A 19,025-nucleotide genomic window follows, 5' to 3' on the forward strand; every position below is an offset into this window, starting at 1 on the left:
ATTTTATCTCTGCCATAGCGTATAAATGTATTAGGCTAGATGCCTTCGCCTAAAAATATTTATACGCATTGTAGTAAAATACAGCGGCTGATAAGGAGGCAAAATCATCAACTGCGAACTGATATGGACCCGGAGAAACGGTGAAAATATGATTCATGGTGTCGTTAGCGTGATTGATAGTCGTGAATGGGGCTTCGAAGGGAGAACAAGGAGAGGAAGGAAGGCTCGTGTCAAAGAACAGGAGTATTTCAATGGATAATGCAGAAAGAAATATTCACAAACGCAGGGCAACGTTCTTCCCACCCTTCCTCATCACAACCCTCAGGGACAATCCTCAGGAGAGGCTTTCCTGAAGATGTCACCATAGAGGAAGTGGCAGTGGAGTAGAGAGGGCACAAGAGGAGTAATATTTATGAAATTTACGTGAGACTTTTAAATAAAATGATTAGATCTTCTTATTAAATTTGCTATGGAATTGAAGCAATAGAAAATTGTGATTCTTATGAAAAATACCAAAAATGGAATATAAAGACTAATACATTATGATTATACTTTAAAAAAAATCATACATAACCTAAAACTTTGACTACGCTACTGAGCAGAGAGGCCCGGAAAAGGTGACAAAATTTCCCTGTGAGAAACATGCATATGAATACATCCATTTTCTTTTCATTTTTCCCTCGCCTGAACACTTATGCCATGCGAGAAATTCTCATAGTCTCTCCCGCATGAGAGCCTGAAAAGTATTTTCTGTACATATTAAATGTAAGGAGACACGTTCTTCCGGCCTTTCATACACCATCTGATGGCGCATAAATTCCCCACCCACTGCAATGCTCTCTTACGTTATATAAGTGAAGTCATAAAAATATGTCGCGTTATTGAGGTTCCATACACACTCAGCTGCACTCATTCCACGTGCAAAGTGTGGGGAAGTGAAATGCTTCTTCGCCACCCCCAAAAACCAGTGCAGGAAGTCAGGCACCCCCAACGTGCTTATTGGTCGATGGTGTGAGTCGTGGTCGATTCTCTACGAATTCTCACCTCTGGGAAAAAGTACGCACAGTTGAGAGCGAAAGAAAAGGTAATAAAGATGTGTCACCGTTATCACTACGCGCCTCAGCATATATAATAGTTTGTCATGAAAAAGCACGACAGCTTCTCTCACTCGTGTGAAGAAAGCATTGCGTGTTTTTACAGCAAATTTATCGCTTCCGAAGAATATAAATCATTTTCACACATTCCCCCCTTTAAACAATCATTTTGCATGTACAAAAGTAAGAGATGTACGATAGCGAATCTGCAGATACACGCTTTTTACCGCCTCCTTTTGCTCGTGCTTAGCAAATCCTCGCTATTTTTCCCCGAATACTCACATCTTTCTGTAGGTCACGAAGAGACAATTCGGTTTCGGATTTGCTGCTAGACAAAGATTGTTCCACATATGTATGAATGCTGTGCAACACACTCTTTGCGTATGTATGTAGCAGAAAGAGAAAGCTCATTTAAAACACTCGCAATCTAACACGAAGAGTTAATCCTACAAATTTGACCTGTTCTACAACGTAAGAGACCGTGATGTGAGCTTTCCAAAACTTTGCTGCTTTTGCAAATCGGTTAAGAACTTTAATAGTTATCGACAAATTTTCCAAAGCTCCCAATTTCGCTGTTCCACAAACAGGAGATTTAATTTTGTCAATCTCTATAAGCATTTTCCATGCATGATTGTATCATTCTATGTGATTTTCCTTAAATATTAAATTAACATTTAAACTGAAACCATGAAAATGGTCATTTCCCGAGTTGCGTCAGTCATTAAAATGGATGAAAATGGACCTCATGATTCATTCAGGAAATAAAACACCCCGATATTCTATACAAAATTCAACCACAAAGAGTCACAGCAATTTGCTATGCTCTCTCCGAATGCGAATTTACGGCAATATTGGTGAAGAAAAGATCCGGTATAAAAGCTTTTACTCCAACTAATTCTCAAATTTCATTCTTCTGCACTTCAATGAGATCTGAAAAATGCGAGTGAGAAATACTATTAATACCATGTGGAAGAAAAATTGCACAATATGTTATCCCATTTTCATTGCCGAAGAATGCAGAATGCAAATCACTTCTTGCGCTCATGGCCAATAATTCAAGCTCTACGTGTTGCTATAATCTGTGCTTTCTTTCCCGATAGTGCCGAGAGTATTGGAATACTTTTGTGTGTTCTCTTTGGCAAATAATCCAGAACCTTGATAAACAGACAGGCTTTCGGGGGAAAAAAAACCTTGAACAATCTCAGCAGCCAACGGGACATTTATTCCCATCTCGTCTGTATATAAGTTCGAGCCAAATGACGCATATCCACACAGTCGGCTGAGGTGGTTTGAGGAGTGACAATGGCGAGGAAGAAGGAAAAAACTTTTCTTCCGCCTCTCGACAGCGGAAAAAGCGTCGAGAGCGGTGGCAAGAGGACGAGAGAGTGCCGTGAAGGCTGTGGCTTCGTGGCTGTCCTCAAATCCCTGGTAAGTCTATTAATTTGAGTAGTGAATTTTCGGCAATTTGCATGCTAAAGTGATAAATTTCCCGGCAGTTGCGTCACAGCGCCTCAACGGGTGCGACATCGGTAACAATTCGCATCGATTTGGAGTATCCGTATCTGCAGATCGCCGACAATGGCTCTGGCATTCCTCAGACTGGAATTGGTGAGATTGGGAAAACAACTTTTCTCGATTTAATTACCGCCGCCGAAGAAGTTTTAATTGAAACAATGACGAGGTCTATGGAAAAATCCGCTGTAATGAAATTCCGCAACAAAGTTTTATTGGCGCCCAAAAACACGGCGCTACTTAAGAAGGGTGGCGAAACCTTTGGCTGGCTCCAGCCATCAACGTCGACGTCCCACGGCGAGAGGCCAAAAGCAATTCCGTGTAGTCCGCACCAAAGAGACTCCGTCGGGACGACCGTCGCATTGACAAATATCCAATTATCACTCAAGGAGCGAATCGAGCAATTGGCCAGGAAAATTGTCAATCTCGTGCGGCATTTCGCCATTGTTCATTATCACATGTCCATCACGCTGAGGAACATCAAAGGCAACAAGCTCCTCTTCGGCACCAAGAAGTGAGTCAACTCTTTGGGAACTTTAAGTACTTTTCACAAGACTTTCCGCTCGCCAACGTTGCGCATTATTTAACTCATTAGCAGCATTTCTGCAAGGCATTTAAGTTGCTTAAGGAAGTTGCAGCCTTTCTCGAATTACCCTAACAAAGCACTTCAGACGTTAGTTTAAAGACGATTTTATACATTTTGTTAGACAAGCAAAAGATTAAAAAGGTGCAATTTTTTCTTGTTGAACCGAAGACTTTATGATAAAATTCATTTCTATTCGTTGTATCAAAGTTATTAAACATAGTTTTCAGTTTTCAACAACAAAATTTTAAATAACTTATGCAGAGAGGGAGATTAAAAGTTTGTAGGTGGATTTGACAGTGAATTCAATTTTCAAATGCACATGCAGAGCTTTTGACTTTCTCTCTTTATATAACGAAGTTATTAATGTCAGACATTGATAAGATTAAGCACAAAACAGGTGGTTTTTCTACATCAATTATAACTATAAATTGAACTCATTATAATTAAATAACAAAATCAGAACTTTGGTTTGGCTGTTTTTAAATTAAAACAAACCAACTAAAATATTTCTTAACCTTTTCTCTAAAAGTTGATAATTATTTTAAGCACATCTTTTATTCTTGAGCATTTTCATAGTAATTTTCTCGCCTTCGTTAATTTGTCTCGTACTCTTTGTCTAATGGCAAAAATTTGTATGAATTTTTTTAGGCTTTTCCACAATTTCATGCACAAGTCCTTCAAGTTTCCTTATTAAATTTTCATGAGACAGTCGTAAGCTTAATTACCAATTGACAATCAATCTACTGCTTAATGTGTTCCTGATTAAATGCAAATTGCAATTCGCTCGTAATTGAATTCCAGTAAATAGCAATTGTGCAGATTAAAATAGTTGTGACTTTCCGCTCTACAGGTCAGGGTTTATTTACAAGTTATAAAACAAAAACAGGGTTTCTCACATCGGATAACTTAATAGGAAACATGATGAGTTCTAGTTCAATGCATTCGGCCAAGACTATCGCTCTGGGTTAAATGCTGCCCATAAATTCAAGTCAAAACATATTGGTCAGCGCCCCATATGTTGTGCCGCTTGAGAATCTCCTCCTTTGGGTTTATCAACAAGAGCTTAGAGTGGGGTTAAACGACCCATCGAATTTTCCCCTTGTTTAGCCCATTAATGGGTGTGCAAAGTGCTATCGATTGGCGCTAAAAGTGTCATCGTGCTAAATCAGAAAATATAACACAGGACGAGATTTACGGGCCGATAAATCATTTTCATGGGACGTGCTATGCAATTTGCAAGACACCCTTAAATGCTCCCTCCTCCATTTGTATGAATTTGCATTGTATTCTCTCTCACTCTGTCGCTTCTGTTTTCCCAGGGCGAAATCAATTACGGAGAAAGTCGCATCAATTTACAATTTGGACAACATGGAATTCGATTCGATCAGCAGGTCGAGCGACAGTATTGCCATTGAGATATTCTGGGGGAGGAAATTCCACCATTCGGCCGGCATTCAGATGGTCTTCATCAATGGCGAAGCGTGCTCCAATGCGCGTCTCCTGAAGACCATCAAGAGAGCGTGGCGCTGCGGTGGGAAGAAGCATCCGGTGTACATTCTCTGCATCACAATCAAGAGTTTGTGCGGCGGAAGTGTCGACAATCTCTCCCATGATTCCGTCATTAAGAACTGCATTGAGGAGTGTGTGGTTAGGTGGAAGAACAGCTGCGATAAAGATGAGGAAGACTTCTTCTTCAACGACGACGACGCCAGCGAGCGATCTGTCTATGCTCATCCGCATCTCTGGGGAGAATTGAAGAAGTTGAATAAGAAGAAGAATTCGGCAGAAAATTGCTCAGTTGTCTTCAAATCACCGGCGCCAGTTCCACAGCGGATTGCAAAGTCCTTGATCAAGGATGTGACTCCTGCTAATCCTCATGCTATGAATCTCACGATGAGTCCTGTGCGGAGTGCAAGACAGTACCTCAGGACGGAGGAATCGTTCCCACTCACACGCCAAAGTAGATTCTGCTTGAGTCCATCTGCGCTGGTACAAATTGAGCAATTGAATAGTCAGAGTGGAAGGTCGAGAAATGATAGCAAAATAGCTGAAACGAAGGAGATAAACTTCGTTGATTTGTCGCCCATCAAACCAATTTACGACAGTCAATTTCATGCACAGCAGAACGGACAGAATGATCCAAGAAGTGATCCTCAGTTAAAAGAGCATCTCGTGAGTGGACTAAGCAATCCTTTGGGCAATCAAGCCAGAATGTCAGAAAATAATCATAGAAGACAACAAAAGTGTGAGTCAAGTTTCTTCGATTGGTCGTCCGACAGAACGATTTCCTGGGACACTTATTGTCGTGAACAGCAGAATGATTCTCAGTTGAGAGAGCAGCTCTTGAGTGGAAATCAGAGCGGAAGGTCGGGAACAACACGCAGGAGAGTTGAAACGATTCGCTCAAGATCGACAAGATTCATGGATTTTTCGCCCATCGGATCGCTTTTCTGCGACAATCGCCATGAACAGCAGAATGATTCTCAGTTGAGAGAGCAGCTGGATATGCTCAAGAATGAAGTGAAGCGACTTCGCAGCTCTCAGCAAGAATTGCAGAAGATCAATCAGGAGTTAACTTCGGGACAAAGGAACAGCCAAAGGGATGAATATGCACCTCAGAGGAAGAGACAGCGTGAAGATAATGGGCAGGTCATCATCTACAACTCTCGAGTGACTCTGTTCACTGGCCAGAATGCAATACCATAAGTTTGACAACGACAATCAATTTCCACATCTCTGAAGATATCAGCTCAATTCTAGGAATTTAGTGTTTTTTCTTACAACACATGTTGAAGAAATGAACTCTCACAATTCATCTGAAATCTTTCATTACACTCAATCGATTAAAAAAGTCATTTGTGAAGTATAAAATATGAATTATACAATTTAAAATGAAGTAAATTACCAATTAAAAATCGTTTAGTTATTAAGATATTATAATTTCAGCCATTAAATTATCTTGGGGTGGTGAAATAATCAAATATCTGGATCGAATTGGTTACTTTTTCCTCTCGGCGATTTGCCAATGAGTTAAATCTCCGAACGCTTCAGCTCTAATCCATCTAATCTCACCAAATGCGTCGCCCACGCATGATGAAATACTTTTCGGCTGCGCGAAAATAAACGCCCGGAAGCGCCGAGTGTGTTTCAATGCCAGTCAGCATAATTAAGTGCCTGTCGCGCTGTGTATCTTGTCTCATTCAGCTCTCCGTTATCGCCCAATTCGTGTGCGATAAGAGCAGTGTGCAATAACTCCGCCGGCGAGAGCGGAGCTCATTAGTCTTGGTCAACATTGTGAAATTGGGCAGATGACATCGCACAAGTGCCCAGAGTTTGTGGTGGACGAACTGCTGGCGATTGCCAGGAAGCTTGGTGTGCAGCGACCGCGGCTCACCTTCGAGAGCGGCTCCAACCGCGGGGATGGATTCATCGGAGTGGTGACGCGTGTGGTGATTGTGGACGAGGAGAGCGGCGCCGAAATCCGCCTCATTTGCAAACACTTGAAGCGCGATCCCAGCGATTGTGAGCCCTTCACCACCATGGACATGTTTCAGCGGGAGATTTTCCTCTATCGCCGCGTGCTGCCGGAGATTGTGAAGCTGCAGCACGAGAAGAACGTTCAGCAAAATGAGGGCTTTTTCACCTTTCCCACGTGTCACTTTGCGGAATTCAACGAGAAGAGCCAGGAAGCGGCGCTCGTCTTCGATGATTTGCGCTTCGAGGGCTTCGAGATGCTGGAGAAGACCAAAATTCCGGATGCTGACCACGTGAAGATGCTGATGAAGCAACTCGGGCGTCTTCATGCGGTGTCTTTCGCCCTGCGAGAGCAGAAACCTGAGATTCTGCAGAGCTTTGAGTGTCTGGAAGATTTGGTGACAAAGCTAATGGCCAAGAAATGCATGCTTTCGCTGCCGAGGAAGAATTGTCGCCTCGCACAGACTCTTCTGCGGCCAGAAGAGACACACATCATGGAGCATTTTCGACGCTGGGAAACGAGCATGTGGCAGGAAGTTGCTGAAGCGATTGCCAGCAAGAATGCCGAGCCGTACGCTGTTATCAATCACGGCGATTGTTGGATCAATAATCTCATGTTCAACGACTCCAAAATTTGCCTGTTGGACTGGCAAACATCGCGCTACGGATCACCAATGCTGGACCTCATCTACTTCTTCTTCACATGCACAGACAAAGCCTTCAGAGATCAGCACTTCAGGGACTGCCTGGATGTCTATTATGACTCCCTGGAACGTCTTCTGGAAAAATTGGGCGGAAACGCGGCAAGACAATTCCCCAAAGCTGTGATGGAGGATCATCTCAAGAGATTTGCGAAGCTGGGAATGGCCATGTCCACATTCACCACGCCACTGGACAGCGGATACGTGCGAGAACACACTGAGGAGCCTGAACACGTCCTTGTAGAGGCGAACAAACATCAATACGAGACGAGAATGCGAGGAAACATCATGGATTTCTTCAGTTCGAACTTTATGCATTAAACCGTTCATCAGTGTCTGTCACGATGGCGACTCTTCTTGTGTGAGGATTTCCTGGAATCACGATCTCGGTCATGCCGGCTACTCGAATGTCTTCTGCTCCTGTCGTCGGAACTCGAGGAATCCCTTCGATGACTTCTGCTCTTGTATTTGGACGATTTGGATAAATGCCGGCGCTCATCCTCCCGCCTGGAGTCGCTCTTGTGCTTCTCATGCTTCTCAGGCTCATCTTGCCTTCTTTTGTACTCTTCATACTTTGTCACGTCTGTAAAATACACACAAATATTACACGAAATATTCTCAGAAGTTTCTTGAGTCAACTTACTGATCACTTTCCGGTTTTGCAGGAATTCCTTCTCAGGCACAGGCTCAATGAGGTACTCGCTGATGGATTCTCTGCCGCCAAGAGCGAGTTTCACGTCTATCCTACCAGTCTCTTCATCCATTCCCTCAATTTGTCCGTACATGTCGACGAACTTCCCGCCCAGAATCTTCACAAATCCACCCTTTTTGATCTTCAACTCCTCCTGAGCGGACGACGTATTCTGCACTTTCGTTGGCTTCACTACCTTATCCGCTCCTAGGCCCAGTCCCTTGGGCCGGCAGACGATCACGTCGTCTATCTTCTCCTTCTTCTTGTGCTCCTCATCCTTCCAACCCATTCCGCGCAGCATCGCCAGGCCGAACTGCTCAATAGGCACATTGTCGTAGTCATCCATCGTGGATTCATGCGCCCCATCCAGAGGCAAATCCTCCGGCTTCAAGGGGACGGAGAAGACCTTCTCCTCAGACGCTTCCTGAGCCTCCCGGAGACCCTCAATGATTTCCCGGGCGGCTCTCTGCTCCAGGGTCTCCTCTTTCACGCTCTCTGTCACTTCTTCTCTCCTCTCAGCTGGCCTCTTCTTCTCCACCAGTCTCTCAATCGGAGTGGCGCCATTCTTCAGCGGAATCACCAGAGGGGCACTCACAATGGGGCTCTTCCGCCTGAAAGTGTCAGCCAAACGATTAGCGGGACAATTTTTGAGGTTATACTGAAAATCATACCCAGTCACTTTGATCTCTTGGCCCTCCAGACACTCTATCAGCTCCACTTTCTGTTCCTCCTTCTTCTGCACATTGCCGAGCTGTGGTTTCTTCACAATTTTACTAAATCCGAAGGAGATTTTCTTCCCGTCCATGTTTTGTTTGTTTACAAAATTCAACTGAACTCCCAACGCCTCTCGTGGCTAATAGTTGGTACTGACAGCAGAGTCAGAAATCTCTTATAATAAGAGACAATGCAAATAAAGACAATTTTCTCTCTATTCTTTTCAATTTTTATTGGAATTGAAATACATTTGCTTCTGAATACAATGTACGAATAATTATGCTTGGGAAGTATAATTCATAGATCCTCAATTGAAATCCATCTCTAAATTTCTCATTAATAACTTATAATCCAATTGTATGATTAAATTTACGTGTGTATTCCAATCCTATCTCGGGGAGAGGCTGGAAAGTCAGCAGAGAATTCACTTCGTTGTCTCTGCATCCATCTTCTCCACTGTTCCTCCTCCGCTCTCTTCCTTCTTCACCATCTTCCCATCGCCTGACGGTACTTGATCACCTATGGAGACACATAAATCCATATCAACACATAAAGACAAATATCGCCATCAACCGCCTAAACTCACCCTCATTTTCAGCCCCTTCGGTGCCGGAACGCCTTCGCTTGCGGTTGAAGCGCCACTGGCGCGGCACGAACTTCGGCTGTGGCAGTTGATCCATGCCTAACACCTTGTGGATCTGCCGAAATGCAATGTAGCGCAGGAATGTCTGCGCCGATGACGTGAGATCCTCGCGCTGCTGCTTGCTCAGGCCACTGAAAGCATCATGAGGCTCCTTCTCGCACGGATCAAAGATACCCGGACCATTGATGAACAGTCCAGACGCTGCAGCCTCCATCACACGTCTCATGCAGTCACCCGGACTCAATGGGATGCCCGCCGATGAGATTACTTTCTCAGTGAGTAGTTCCATAGCCTGCAAGTGACAAAATCCACCCATAAGAATCAAATTTCAACAATGGATCCTTTAAAAATCCTAAAGATTTAAAGACAGAAATATTTCACTGAAAAACATCTACAGAAAGAAATAGACACAATTTTATGCTCCTAACTGACATGATATAAGACTGCCAATAAGAAACAAGATTGCCAGAATGCAAGTTTATCACTTAAGACACTCACCCATTGGCTCAGTGGAGTCCACATTGGAGTGCGCTGGCACAAATCACGGAGGACTCGCATAACCATGACACACGACTGTAATCCTGTAGCTCTGGCCTGAAATTGACGACACACATCGCGAGAGTGCAGAGAAAAGGGAAAAAGGCAGACAATTAGAGAGGATATTCCAGCTAAATTCGACACAGTTTAACTATAAATTGGCACCTCTTTTCTTTCATGGACACACCAAACTAAGATGTCCAGAAAAATATACTTTACATAAATATGTTATTTTCCGATTTTTGTTTTGCGTCTTCTTCTTCTTCTTCATCTCTTTAAAACTCACATTTCTACACATACATACAAACGATTGCCTTTAAGAGGTGCATATTTTTCTCTTTAAACAACTTTCTCAGCATTAATCTTACGTTTGATTTCACATCACCAAACATAAGACTTTGTAAGAAACTCACAATTTATAAAACTAGTGAAAAATACATGTAAATAAATTCTTAATTTCTAAATTTTCACTCATTCATTAATCACCACAAAAGCCAAAACATTCATTCTCTCGTCCTTTCAGAAGCATTCACACAACACACACACTTCACACAAAGCACACATTTCTAATAGTAATATAAAATGACTAATACAAGATAAACTTTCACAGTTTATGCTCTAAAATTATGGTTACAATTTCAATTCAAAAATTGCTCTCATTTCTTTCTTTTATCATTTGTCAAAAGGCTCTCGCTCTCTTCTATATAAAAACTTCTTTTTTTTTTAGAGTATTATAAGTAAAATGTATAAAATTAAATATATGTCAAGTAATATTAAATTAAAAAACTTGTAGTTCAGATAACATTAAACCAACCTGGAACCATTTTGCATGCCTCAATGCGGCAAGTGCCTGTAGACAGGGTTCGCGCGGCAGAAGATCTTCTGTATTCTGAACCGGTTGTTCAGTGGCAGTTGCATTGTTCATATCTAAAGTGGGGATGATAGTAACAGGGTGTTTGACCATTAAACAAATCAAATACTCTCACTGTTTGTTTTGTTCTTTCTTCTTCAGGCTCGGGCATCATTTATCCTCTCTACTTGATAAATTCTCCATTATCTCATTATTAGAAATCACAGAAAAATAAAAAAATTAAAGAAAATCATCTTCACTATTTCAAAATCATTGACTTCACTCCCTTCCTTTTCTACAGTTTCATTTCTTTTTTTTTAATTTCTTCATTTGCCTTTCCAAAGTGCAAGACGACAAGAAGAACTACATTTTGTACTTGAAAAGAAACAAAATCTCTCTATAGGAAAAGAAAACATAACGAAAAAGTAAGACACGTAAAAAGAATGGCAAAACAGAGGGGAAATTCTTGATCCCACATTTTTTTTCTTCTTCTTCACTTTCTCATCACTTGTAAATCACGCTTTTTTCTATTCTTTTTCTTGGAGGATTTACCAACAGAATGGCGCTCTCTCCTGTTGATGAATTTTGATGGATGCATTGCAGTGTGCATATGGTCAAAAATCCTGTACAGCATCCACACTTCGTTTGCTTCAAATCATCTTCAATGTCTCTTCTTTTATGCACACATTTCAGACGAGTCGAGATCGGTTTTCTTTCTTTCTTTCTTTCTTTTTTTTTGGTAAAGGGTCAATTTTCTTTGTCTTTCTTCACGCTTACGCAACACTAGTTTATAATGGATAAATTATATTCTGGATTTTTGGGGGGGGGGGTGAAATATGGACAACGCAGAGTCAATCGGATGTCTCGAAAAACTTGCTAATGACAGCAGAAGACACGCTTTTCTTTCATTTTGGGGGTTAAAGAACATTATTTGCAAAGCACTAAACGCGACTTTTCTTGTCTTCAGACATTCCAATTGTGCTGCTGTTGCATGGAATCTTAACTTAAAACACAGCTTTACAGAAGCTCAAAGAACAAATTATCCCTGATATGTTCATCAATAAATATTGGACATCTTCTTGGGCAATTATTAGACACTTTAAAAAAAAAACACGCTCTTTTCTCGTCCAATAGTTATTTTCCGTGAAGATATTTTGTTCCACAGATCTTTCTTTTTCTCAAACTTGAGCCTATTTTTTCGCCAAAACATCATTTCACAATGAAATATCTTTGTTCCTTGGACAAAAACAGATTTCACAAAGTATATTTTCATAGCACATAAGCATTTAACGATTAAAAGATGGAAAAGATCTTAAGTTGAGAAAAATAGCTAAAAAATAGGTCTCAAATGAATTGTTAATAGTTTGAAATCTCTCTTCTAACCATATTATGATTGTTTTCAGAGGGAAAAATTCACACACACGCATTTGTATGTATGTTGAAATATAGATTTTCTTTTGCAATAATAGTAAGTATTGTAACAAATAAATTATAGATACAAGAATTTATCTTATGGGCTCACGATTTCGAGACACCAATTTCAGTTTGATCTCACATCTCCACAGTGATCGGATGCTCACAATTTCACCGAGATTGTAACAAGAAAAACATATGTAATATCATGGAAAGAGGGAAAATCATGTTAATATTCTTCCAAGATAAACGTGTTGTGATGGGGGAATTGGGCATAAATTGAAACTGGCAAATCGAAATCGAACTTGCAACATCGGGAAAAATAAATATTATAATGCATTATCTTCTCTGAATATTTTTGGTAACGGTGAGAAAGGTGAATAAAAAAAGGGGAAGGGGAAACAATAGATGGAGGAATGCACTTGCAAAACCACAAAAATACCTGGTTCACGGAGGAGTGGCGATGTCAGTGACACTTTCACAGTTATCTGACCGTCACTCACGAGCACGGCACCCTCAACCGGTGCCATTGTCACGGAATATGTGTGCTCCTCGAACACCTTCTTCAGCTGCACCGGCAACTCCGTCGCCACGCGCTTCAGCAGCAGCGTCGTGGGCTTCTCGGCGCACAACACAACCAACTGCACTAGAGTGTCACCCTGAAGTAGAAGACCTACAAGCAGATTTCAGGGGATTTTTAGTTAATCTTCAATTTCAATAAGATATTCACAACTCACCTTTTGCCAGAAGACCAACGCGCATCACACCTTTGAGGACTCTCACAGATCCCTCGGCGTCCTTCTGGAACGAGAACATTTGGTTGTCTCGCCCATCTTCCTTCTTAGCCGCTTCATTTGCATTTTTGGCATCACTAGACGCATTATTAGTGCCGACTGGCTTCTCATTCGCCTTCTGTGCCGCGTCGCCTGGCTTCGCATTCGTCCCCTTGCCAGTGTCCGCGAGAGCGTCCGACACGAACTTGAGCGCTCGCTCTGTGTGCGAAACAATGCGCTGAATTGTCTGCAATTCCTCCTCCTTCGGATAGATCTCTGCGTGTTTCGCCACAACGTGGCGATCGTCAGAGCTCTCTGGCCGGCGCCCCGTCATGATGCCGCCGCCGAAGAAGGGATGCCCCATCGGTGGCCCTCCGCGCGCCATGTGAGGCCCGCGCGGTCCCACACCCGGGAATCCGCGCTGCATCCAATTCATGTAGTCGAACTCCTCCTCGAAGCGACGACGCTCCTCCCAGTACATCCGCTCGTCGTCATCCAAGTCCGCGTCGGCCATGCGCCGGCGGTTCCAGTACTCCTCCTGCATGGCCGCACGCTGCGCCTTCGCCTCGGCGATCTTCTGCCGACGCGGAGACGGCTTGATGTCCACCACCAGATCCGGCTGCACCTTCTTCTTGTACTGCAGCCGATGGCGGCGTCCCTTCATGTGCATCTCCTTGGCATTGGGATCATTGAACTTACACTCGCACAACTTGCAATTGAAACTCAAGATCTTTCCCTCGTCATCCTTAATCTCATCAATATACTCCACTCCAACGGGCTTCACATCGTCCACGGGCAGGTGAATGGCCGTCTCCTCCTCTTGAGCCTCTCCGACGACAGCACTCACGCCCGCAACACCGGCACTGCCCTCCTCCTTTTCACCAGCTCCAGCTGGCACGAAGTTCACCTTCGTCGGCTTCTTGGTCAATGGATCAGTGGAAGGAATGGGCTTTCCCAGCTTCTGGTGCAGCTTCACCACCTTCTGGTGCTTTGAGCCACGAACATGGGCCGCATAAGCATCGAATCCTGTGCACGTGACATCACACAGTTCACAGTGAAGACTATTTCCGCGATTCTGCGACACATTCGCCGCCGTGGCAGACAATTTGAGACTCGCCTCGCGCTTCTTGTGCTTCTGCCCATCGAGATGCTCACGATAGGTCTGTGGTCCGGCACAGCTAATCTTGCACACCTCACAATAGTGCAACTGCTGCGGCTTTGGCGGTTGCTTGAAACGCGGCTTGTTGCCTCCTGGCATATTTCCCTGGTTCTTCTTGTACTGCCAAGTGTTTCCCTGTCTGAAAGTGAATCAGACCATTAATCTCAAGCGTATGAAGAGGAAAATCAATTTCTTACCCTGAATTTGCTGTCTTGTTATTCTTCTGCGCCACATACATTGTCGCCGCCGCGCTGTACAGTGCAGCATCGATGTTGGAGTATGTTGTGACATTTGTAGTGGCGACTGGCTCTGTAAGGCATACAAAAACATTGTGAGAAAAGCTCTCATTCGAACCTAAATTTAGAACATTGAATGCAAATTTATTGATTATTACTAAATAGAATCCATTTCCTAGACTGTGTCTCTATCAAATCACTCGAAGGCCTCACAATTCACCCTTTAGAGTCAATTGTATGACACAGAAAGCTTAATACTTTACGTATATCTCTCGTGTTTCAATACTTTTTTCGTATTAAATCAGTTATACAGTAAAAGTATGTAGAATTATAGGATAAATATACATAATTGCAGATTGCAGAGCTCATTTTCTACGCCCTACGAATTAAAACAACCGCACAAGCTCTTTGTCACGGCAAAAGTTTTACAAATTCATCATGAAAAGGTTTTTCAGTGTGAATATAACCACTAAAAGCAATAATGAAAATAACTAATAGAGAGGAATTGGTAAGTGTTTACTGATTGAGTATAAAACCATTTGAAAGCATCACTCTTCTATCCACAGCTTTGTTTACAGTCTATAGATTCATATCACGACATCATTTCCATGATTTCAAACGAACTCATTCGACTCACAATAAACTTATCATTATTGCACGATCAGCAAAAAGGCGGCAAAAATGGTCATTTTCTGGAAAATCATCCAATTCCATAAAATATTGCAATGGCTTTGTTTATACATTGACGCGCGAAGCACATAAACCAATTAGTGTTGCGGCCAAAGTCTCTCTTTCAATTAACCTCAGACCATTCTGTGCCTCTATTCTATAGGAATATGACGGAAAAGTATTTATAACTTTTTGTGAGAACTGTTCTCTCAACGAAATATCTTACAAGCCACTTTCAAGGCTGCGAGAGATTTATAAACCTGATGACACTTGGGAAATTAGCGAAATTAGAAAGAAGAGAACTTTCCAAACTATCGATTTGCCTCGCTAAATTGCCAAAATTTCCGCTTCTTCAGCACCAAAAATGGGCTTCTCGTCCAAAGCACTTCAGAATAACTGTGAATAGCTCAATATTTACGCTTTGTAGTTGCTGTTGTTGTTGTTGCAGCTGGAGAATAGGTCGTCTGCGAGACGTACTGCGTCACTTTAGCTGGCTGAATGGTTGTTCTGGCCGGTTGTGCGTAGGTTGCCGTCTGATATCCAGCGACCTGAAGGGAAAAAGCGGGGAAATTAGTGGGCAATGCCTGAAAAAGAGACCTTTCGTCGTCACCTTTGCCGTGGTCGATGAGTCATAGGTCTGGCCTGAATAAGCTGCAGTGGCTCCAGCTTGTTGATAGTATGTCTTGGACGTGTCATAGGATTGAGCAGGGCGCCCATAGCCGTAATCATAGGTCGGAGCCGGCGCTCCAGTGCCTGAAACAAAGACCCCACGTCAATTCTACCTCATCAATTTCACATAAAACCCCACTAAAAATAGCACCAAATCGAGGGATTTCTCTCATTAAGTATTCATCCCATGCCTATACTGACGATTATTCAAGAAAACATGAGATAATCATACTAATTGCTTTCAAATTTCATGTCATCCGCCCTCAAACACGCTCAGAGGCTAGTCAATAATTCAATCACATGCAATTTGGCAGGAGAACTCAAGTTGGTTCTGACAAATTGTCTGATGCTGCGCACGACAGGATCCAATAGGAACCCACAGAAGCCCTAATTCTCTGTCAGCCAGGCCCTGGCGCCCGTGCAATCCCACTCCATACTCACTTGCGTAGCTTCCCTGTGTGGCTGTGGCCTGGTAATCATAGCCCGCTGGCCGCTGCGCCCCATAAGTGGCGGCCGTCGCCGGAACGTAGCCCGCCTGGGTGGCTGGATACGCCGCCCCCGTGGCCGCGGTGCTGAAACGGCCAAACAAACAACACTTTACCACAAGATCAGAGGCAAGGTCACCGGAAGATTGCCTCTGCGGAAAATTTTTCCCATCAGAGACGAATGATATTGATCGACGCCATTATGCGGAAGCCTCCAGCCGGCCTTTTTTCATGGCCACTTTTCACTGTTTTCCACACACCGCACGCCACACCAATATGGCCAAAATGTGCCCTAACCCTTCAGGCACACTTTTCACGTATTTTCACTCACCCATATTGCGTTCCGCCGTGTGTAAATCCGAAATAATTATTAGTAGCCATTTTTCTTCCTCACCTCACGATTTTCACACACGACACTGAAACTCTGCCGGCGAGTGGCGGTATTAGCTCTTTAGCCATCGGGCAACACACGAGAATCGATGAGTGCGAACAAAGGACAAGACCGACAGACAAGAAATAAGACATGTCTGATGAGAAGTTTTCTGACAAAAAGATTTTGCTTTTTCACTCATATCGACGCCAGATATGAACGTGAAATCCCATATACGAACAAAATACCTTCAGCTTCACAAAATTGCTGTATTGAAACTCAAGATCTTTATGTGGAAATTTATTAGAATGTTGGACTTGTCGTATCCATGTCCGGGATTTTCTCTGCAGACATATTTTACACGGGGAAAGTCGGAGAGCTCAATCGGGCAATTTCATCGAATCTTCTAGATTGTTTTTGACATCCCAGTATTTTCATAGAAAACGTGACTCCCTAAATTTTGGCAAAAATGTTTGGAGGACAGGGCCCTATAATTGTTCTGAGTAAGTAGAGAGACTTTTCCCACCATTTGGCACCCCTTCTGATAATCTCACGTGTCGCAGGTCAAAACACGAAGCGAGATTCGGGCAGAAAAGTTCAGCTGGAGAACATCGCGGCCGGCAAGGTATGGCGGCTTTGGGGGTTGGAAAGTGTGCTTGAGAAACTCACGCGCTTCTTTGCAGGCAATCGCTGATGTTGTACGCACGTGCCTTGGCCCGCAGGCCATGCTGAAGATGCTGATGGACCCCATGGGCGGCATCGTGATGACTAATGACGGCAACGCCATTCTCAGGGAAATCACTGTGCAGCATCCGGCGGCCAAGAGCATGATCGAGATCGCCCGCACGCAGGACGAGGAAGTGGGCGACGGCACGACGTCCGTGATCGTGCTGGCCGGCGAGATGCTGGCCGTGGCGGAGCCATTCCTCTCGCAGCAAATCCATCCCACTGTCATCATTCGCGCCTATCGCGAGGCTCTGGAGGACATCCAGAAGATCGCCGAGAACGAGCTGAGCATCCCACTGGACCGCTCAGACAAGAAGCGGCTGGCGCAGGTGGTGGAGTCCTGCATAGGGACGAAGTTCATCGGCCGGTGGTCGGAATTGGCCGTGAAGATCGCCCTGGAGGCCGTCGAGACGGTGATGGTGACGGAGAACGGACGCACGGAGGTGGATATCAAGCGCTATGCGAAGGTGGAGAAGATTCCCGGTGGCTCCATTGACGAGTCGTGCGTGTTGCGCGGCGTGATGCTGAACAAAGACGTGACACATCCCAAGATGAAGCGCTACATCGAGAATCCGAAGATCGTGCTGCTCGACTGCCCGCTGGAGTACAAGAAGGGCGAGAGCCAGACGAACGTGGAGATCGTGGCGGAGACAGACTTCACGCGCATGCTGCAGATCGAGGAGGAGCACGTGGCGAGGATCTGCAAGGACATCATCGACGTGAAGCCCGATCTGGTGTTCACGGAGAAGGGTGTGTCGGACCTGGCGCAGCACTTCCTCGGCAATGCCGGCATCACGGTGATTCGCCGGGTGCGGAAGACGGACAATCTGAGGATCGCGCGCGCCTGCGGCGCCACAATCGTCAATCGCACGGAGGAGTTGCAGGAGAAGGACGTGGGCACGGGTTGTGGGCTGTTCGAGGTGAAGAAGATCGGCGATGAGTACTTCACCTTCATCACCAACTGCAAGGAGCCGAAGGCGTGCACAATCCTGCTGCGCGGCGCCTCCAAAGACATCCTCAGCGAGACGGAGCGCAATCTGCAGGACGCTCTGCACGTGGCAAAGAACCTCGTGCTGGAGCCGCGCCTCGTGCCCGGCGGCGGGGCCATCGAGATGGCCATCTCGCAGGCGCTGACGCGGAAGCAAGTGCAGGGTCCGTATCGCGCCGTGGCGAATGCTTTGGAGATCATTCCCAAGACTCTGGCGCAGAACTGCGGCGCCAACATCATTCGCACGCTCACGGCGCTGCGCGCCAAGCACGCCTCGCACTCGGGCGACAGCATCTGTCCGTGGGGCATCGACGGCGAGTCCGGCGAGCTGGTGGACATGAACGAGCGCGGCATCTGGGAGCCCATTTCCGTGAAGCTGCAGGTGTACAAGACGGCCGTGGAGACGGCGATCCTGCTGTTGCGCATCGACGATATTGTGTCTGGGTCGAAGAAGAAGGCCAGAGACAATGAGCCGCCAACGCCGTCTCAAATGGCCGCCGGCGCCCAGGACTAGCTGCCTGATCTCATCACACTCTTCTTTTCATTCAATCTTCACCGTAACATCGTTCTAATACACCTATTTTTGTATTAATACCCCAAAATGCTTGTGCATCCAGTGACTTCTTCAATAAAACTACTTCAAGCTGGAACATTATAATGGAGATCTTGTGATCTTGAGGAAAGTTTTGCCTACATTTCCACTCTGAAAAAAATTAATCGAATTCTGGCGGTTTT

At 44.5% G+C, this 19,025-nt stretch overlaps 5 protein-coding genes across 5 annotated transcripts; 3 read left to right on the forward strand and 2 right to left on the reverse strand.

The window, feature by feature from the left end:
- The first annotated feature begins 2,368 nt into the window (after positions 1–2,368).
- Positions 2,369–6,196, forward strand: LOC132258074 (uncharacterized). The gene is made up of 3 exons (XM_059755179.1): positions 2,369–2,522; positions 2,591–3,120; positions 4,512–6,196. Exons 1-3 carry the CDS (start codon positions 2,397–2,399, stop codon positions 5,896–5,898), a joined length of 2,043 nt encoding a protein of 680 aa, XP_059611162.1. The 5' UTR covers positions 2,369–2,396; the 3' UTR covers positions 5,899–6,196.
- A 67-nt stretch (positions 6,197–6,263) lies between these two features.
- On the forward strand, positions 6,264–7,688 carry LOC132258075 (uncharacterized). The gene has a single exon (XM_059755180.1). The coding sequence runs from the start codon at positions 6,501–6,503 to the stop codon at positions 7,686–7,688; it is 1,188 nt and encodes a 395-aa protein (XP_059611163.1). The 5' UTR covers positions 6,264–6,500.
- Positions 7,586–8,898, reverse strand: LOC132258076 (G-patch domain and KOW motifs-containing protein). The gene is made up of 3 exons (XM_059755181.1): positions 8,730–8,898; positions 8,011–8,669; positions 7,586–7,950 (listed from the first exon to the last, which is right to left on the reverse strand). Exons 1-3 carry the CDS (start codon positions 8,861–8,863, stop codon positions 7,697–7,699), a joined length of 1,047 nt encoding a protein of 348 aa, XP_059611164.1. The 5' UTR covers positions 8,864–8,898; the 3' UTR covers positions 7,586–7,696.
- Positions 8,899–8,999: 101 nt separating this feature from the next.
- On the reverse strand, positions 9,000–16,658 carry LOC132258897 (zinc finger RNA-binding protein 2). Its single transcript, XM_059756436.1, has 11 exons — positions 16,538–16,658; positions 16,163–16,293; positions 15,663–15,805; positions 15,471–15,600; positions 14,345–14,456; positions 12,953–14,286; positions 12,658–12,888; positions 10,767–10,879; positions 9,914–10,009; positions 9,359–9,707; positions 9,000–9,291 (listed from the first exon to the last, which is right to left on the reverse strand). Exons 1-11 carry the CDS (start codon positions 16,585–16,587, stop codon positions 9,197–9,199), a joined length of 2,784 nt encoding a protein of 927 aa, XP_059612419.1. The 5' UTR covers positions 16,588–16,658; the 3' UTR covers positions 9,000–9,196.
- Positions 16,659–16,959: 301 nt separating this feature from the next.
- On the forward strand, positions 16,960–18,948 carry LOC132258898 (T-complex protein 1 subunit gamma). Its single transcript, XM_059756437.1, has 3 exons — positions 16,960–17,079; positions 17,140–17,201; positions 17,260–18,948. The coding sequence occupies exons 1-3, from the start codon at positions 17,046–17,048 to the stop codon at positions 18,802–18,804; spliced, it is 1,641 nt and encodes a 546-aa protein (XP_059612420.1). The 5' UTR covers positions 16,960–17,045; the 3' UTR covers positions 18,805–18,948.
- Positions 18,949–19,025: the final 77 nt, after the last annotated feature.

The sequence above is a fragment of the Phlebotomus argentipes genome, unplaced genomic scaffold, assembly GCF_947086385.1.
Source record: "Phlebotomus argentipes unplaced genomic scaffold, Phlebotomus argentipes genome assembly scaffold_4, whole genome shotgun sequence".
Taxonomy (NCBI): domain Eukaryota; kingdom Metazoa; phylum Arthropoda; class Insecta; order Diptera; family Psychodidae; genus Phlebotomus; species Phlebotomus argentipes.

What these genes read in the sequence shown, in the direction of transcription:
- LOC132258075 (XM_059755180.1), top strand. Translation starts at nt 6,501, where the DNA reads ATGACATCGCACAAGTGCCCAGAGTTTGTGGTGGACGAACTGCTGGCG.
- LOC132258076 (XM_059755181.1), bottom strand. Translation starts at nt 8,863, where the DNA reads ATGGACGGGAAGAAAATCTCCTTCGGATTTAGTAAAATTGTGAAGAAA. An exon ending in CAAGAGATCAAAGTGACTGG is followed by an intron (nt 8,670 to 8,729) that starts GTATGATTTTCA and finishes TGACACTTTCAG; the next exon opens with GCGGAAGAGCCCCATTGTGA. An exon ending in GCAAAACCGGAAAGTGATCA is followed by an intron (nt 7,951 to 8,010) that starts GTAAGTTGACTC and finishes TGTATTTTACAG; the next exon opens with ACGTGACAAAGTATGAAGAG.
- LOC132258898 (XM_059756437.1), top strand. Translation starts at nt 17,046, where the DNA reads ATGTTTGGAGGACAGGGCCCTATAATTGTTCTGA. An exon ending in GGGCCCTATAATTGTTCTGA is followed by an intron (nt 17,080 to 17,139) that starts GTAAGTAGAGAG and finishes CACGTGTCGCAG; the next exon opens with GTCAAAACACGAAGCGAGAT. An exon ending in AGAACATCGCGGCCGGCAAG is followed by an intron (nt 17,202 to 17,259) that starts GTATGGCGGCTT and finishes GCTTCTTTGCAG; the next exon opens with GCAATCGCTGATGTTGTACG.
- LOC132258897 (XM_059756436.1), bottom strand. Translation starts at nt 16,587, where the DNA reads ATGGCTACTAATAATTATTTCGGATTTACACACGGCGGAACGCAATAT. An exon ending in CACGGCGGAACGCAATATGG is followed by an intron (nt 16,294 to 16,537) that starts GTGAGTGAAAAT and finishes TGGCCGTTTCAG; the next exon opens with CACCGCGGCCACGGGGGCGG. An exon ending in GCCACTCCTCCGTGAACCAG is followed by an intron (nt 10,880 to 12,657) that starts GTATTTTTGTGG and finishes TCCCCACTTTAG; the next exon opens with ATATGAACAATGCAACTGCC.
- LOC132258074 (XM_059755179.1), top strand. Translation starts at nt 2,397, where the DNA reads ATGGCGAGGAAGAAGGAAAAAACTTTTCTTCCGCCTCTCGACAGCGGA. An exon ending in TGGCTGTCCTCAAATCCCTG is followed by an intron (nt 2,523 to 2,590) that starts GTAAGTCTATTA and finishes ATTTCCCGGCAG; the next exon opens with TTGCGTCACAGCGCCTCAAC. An exon ending in CTCCTCTTCGGCACCAAGAA is followed by an intron (nt 3,121 to 4,511) that starts GTGAGTCAACTC and finishes CTGTTTTCCCAG; the next exon opens with GGCGAAATCAATTACGGAGA.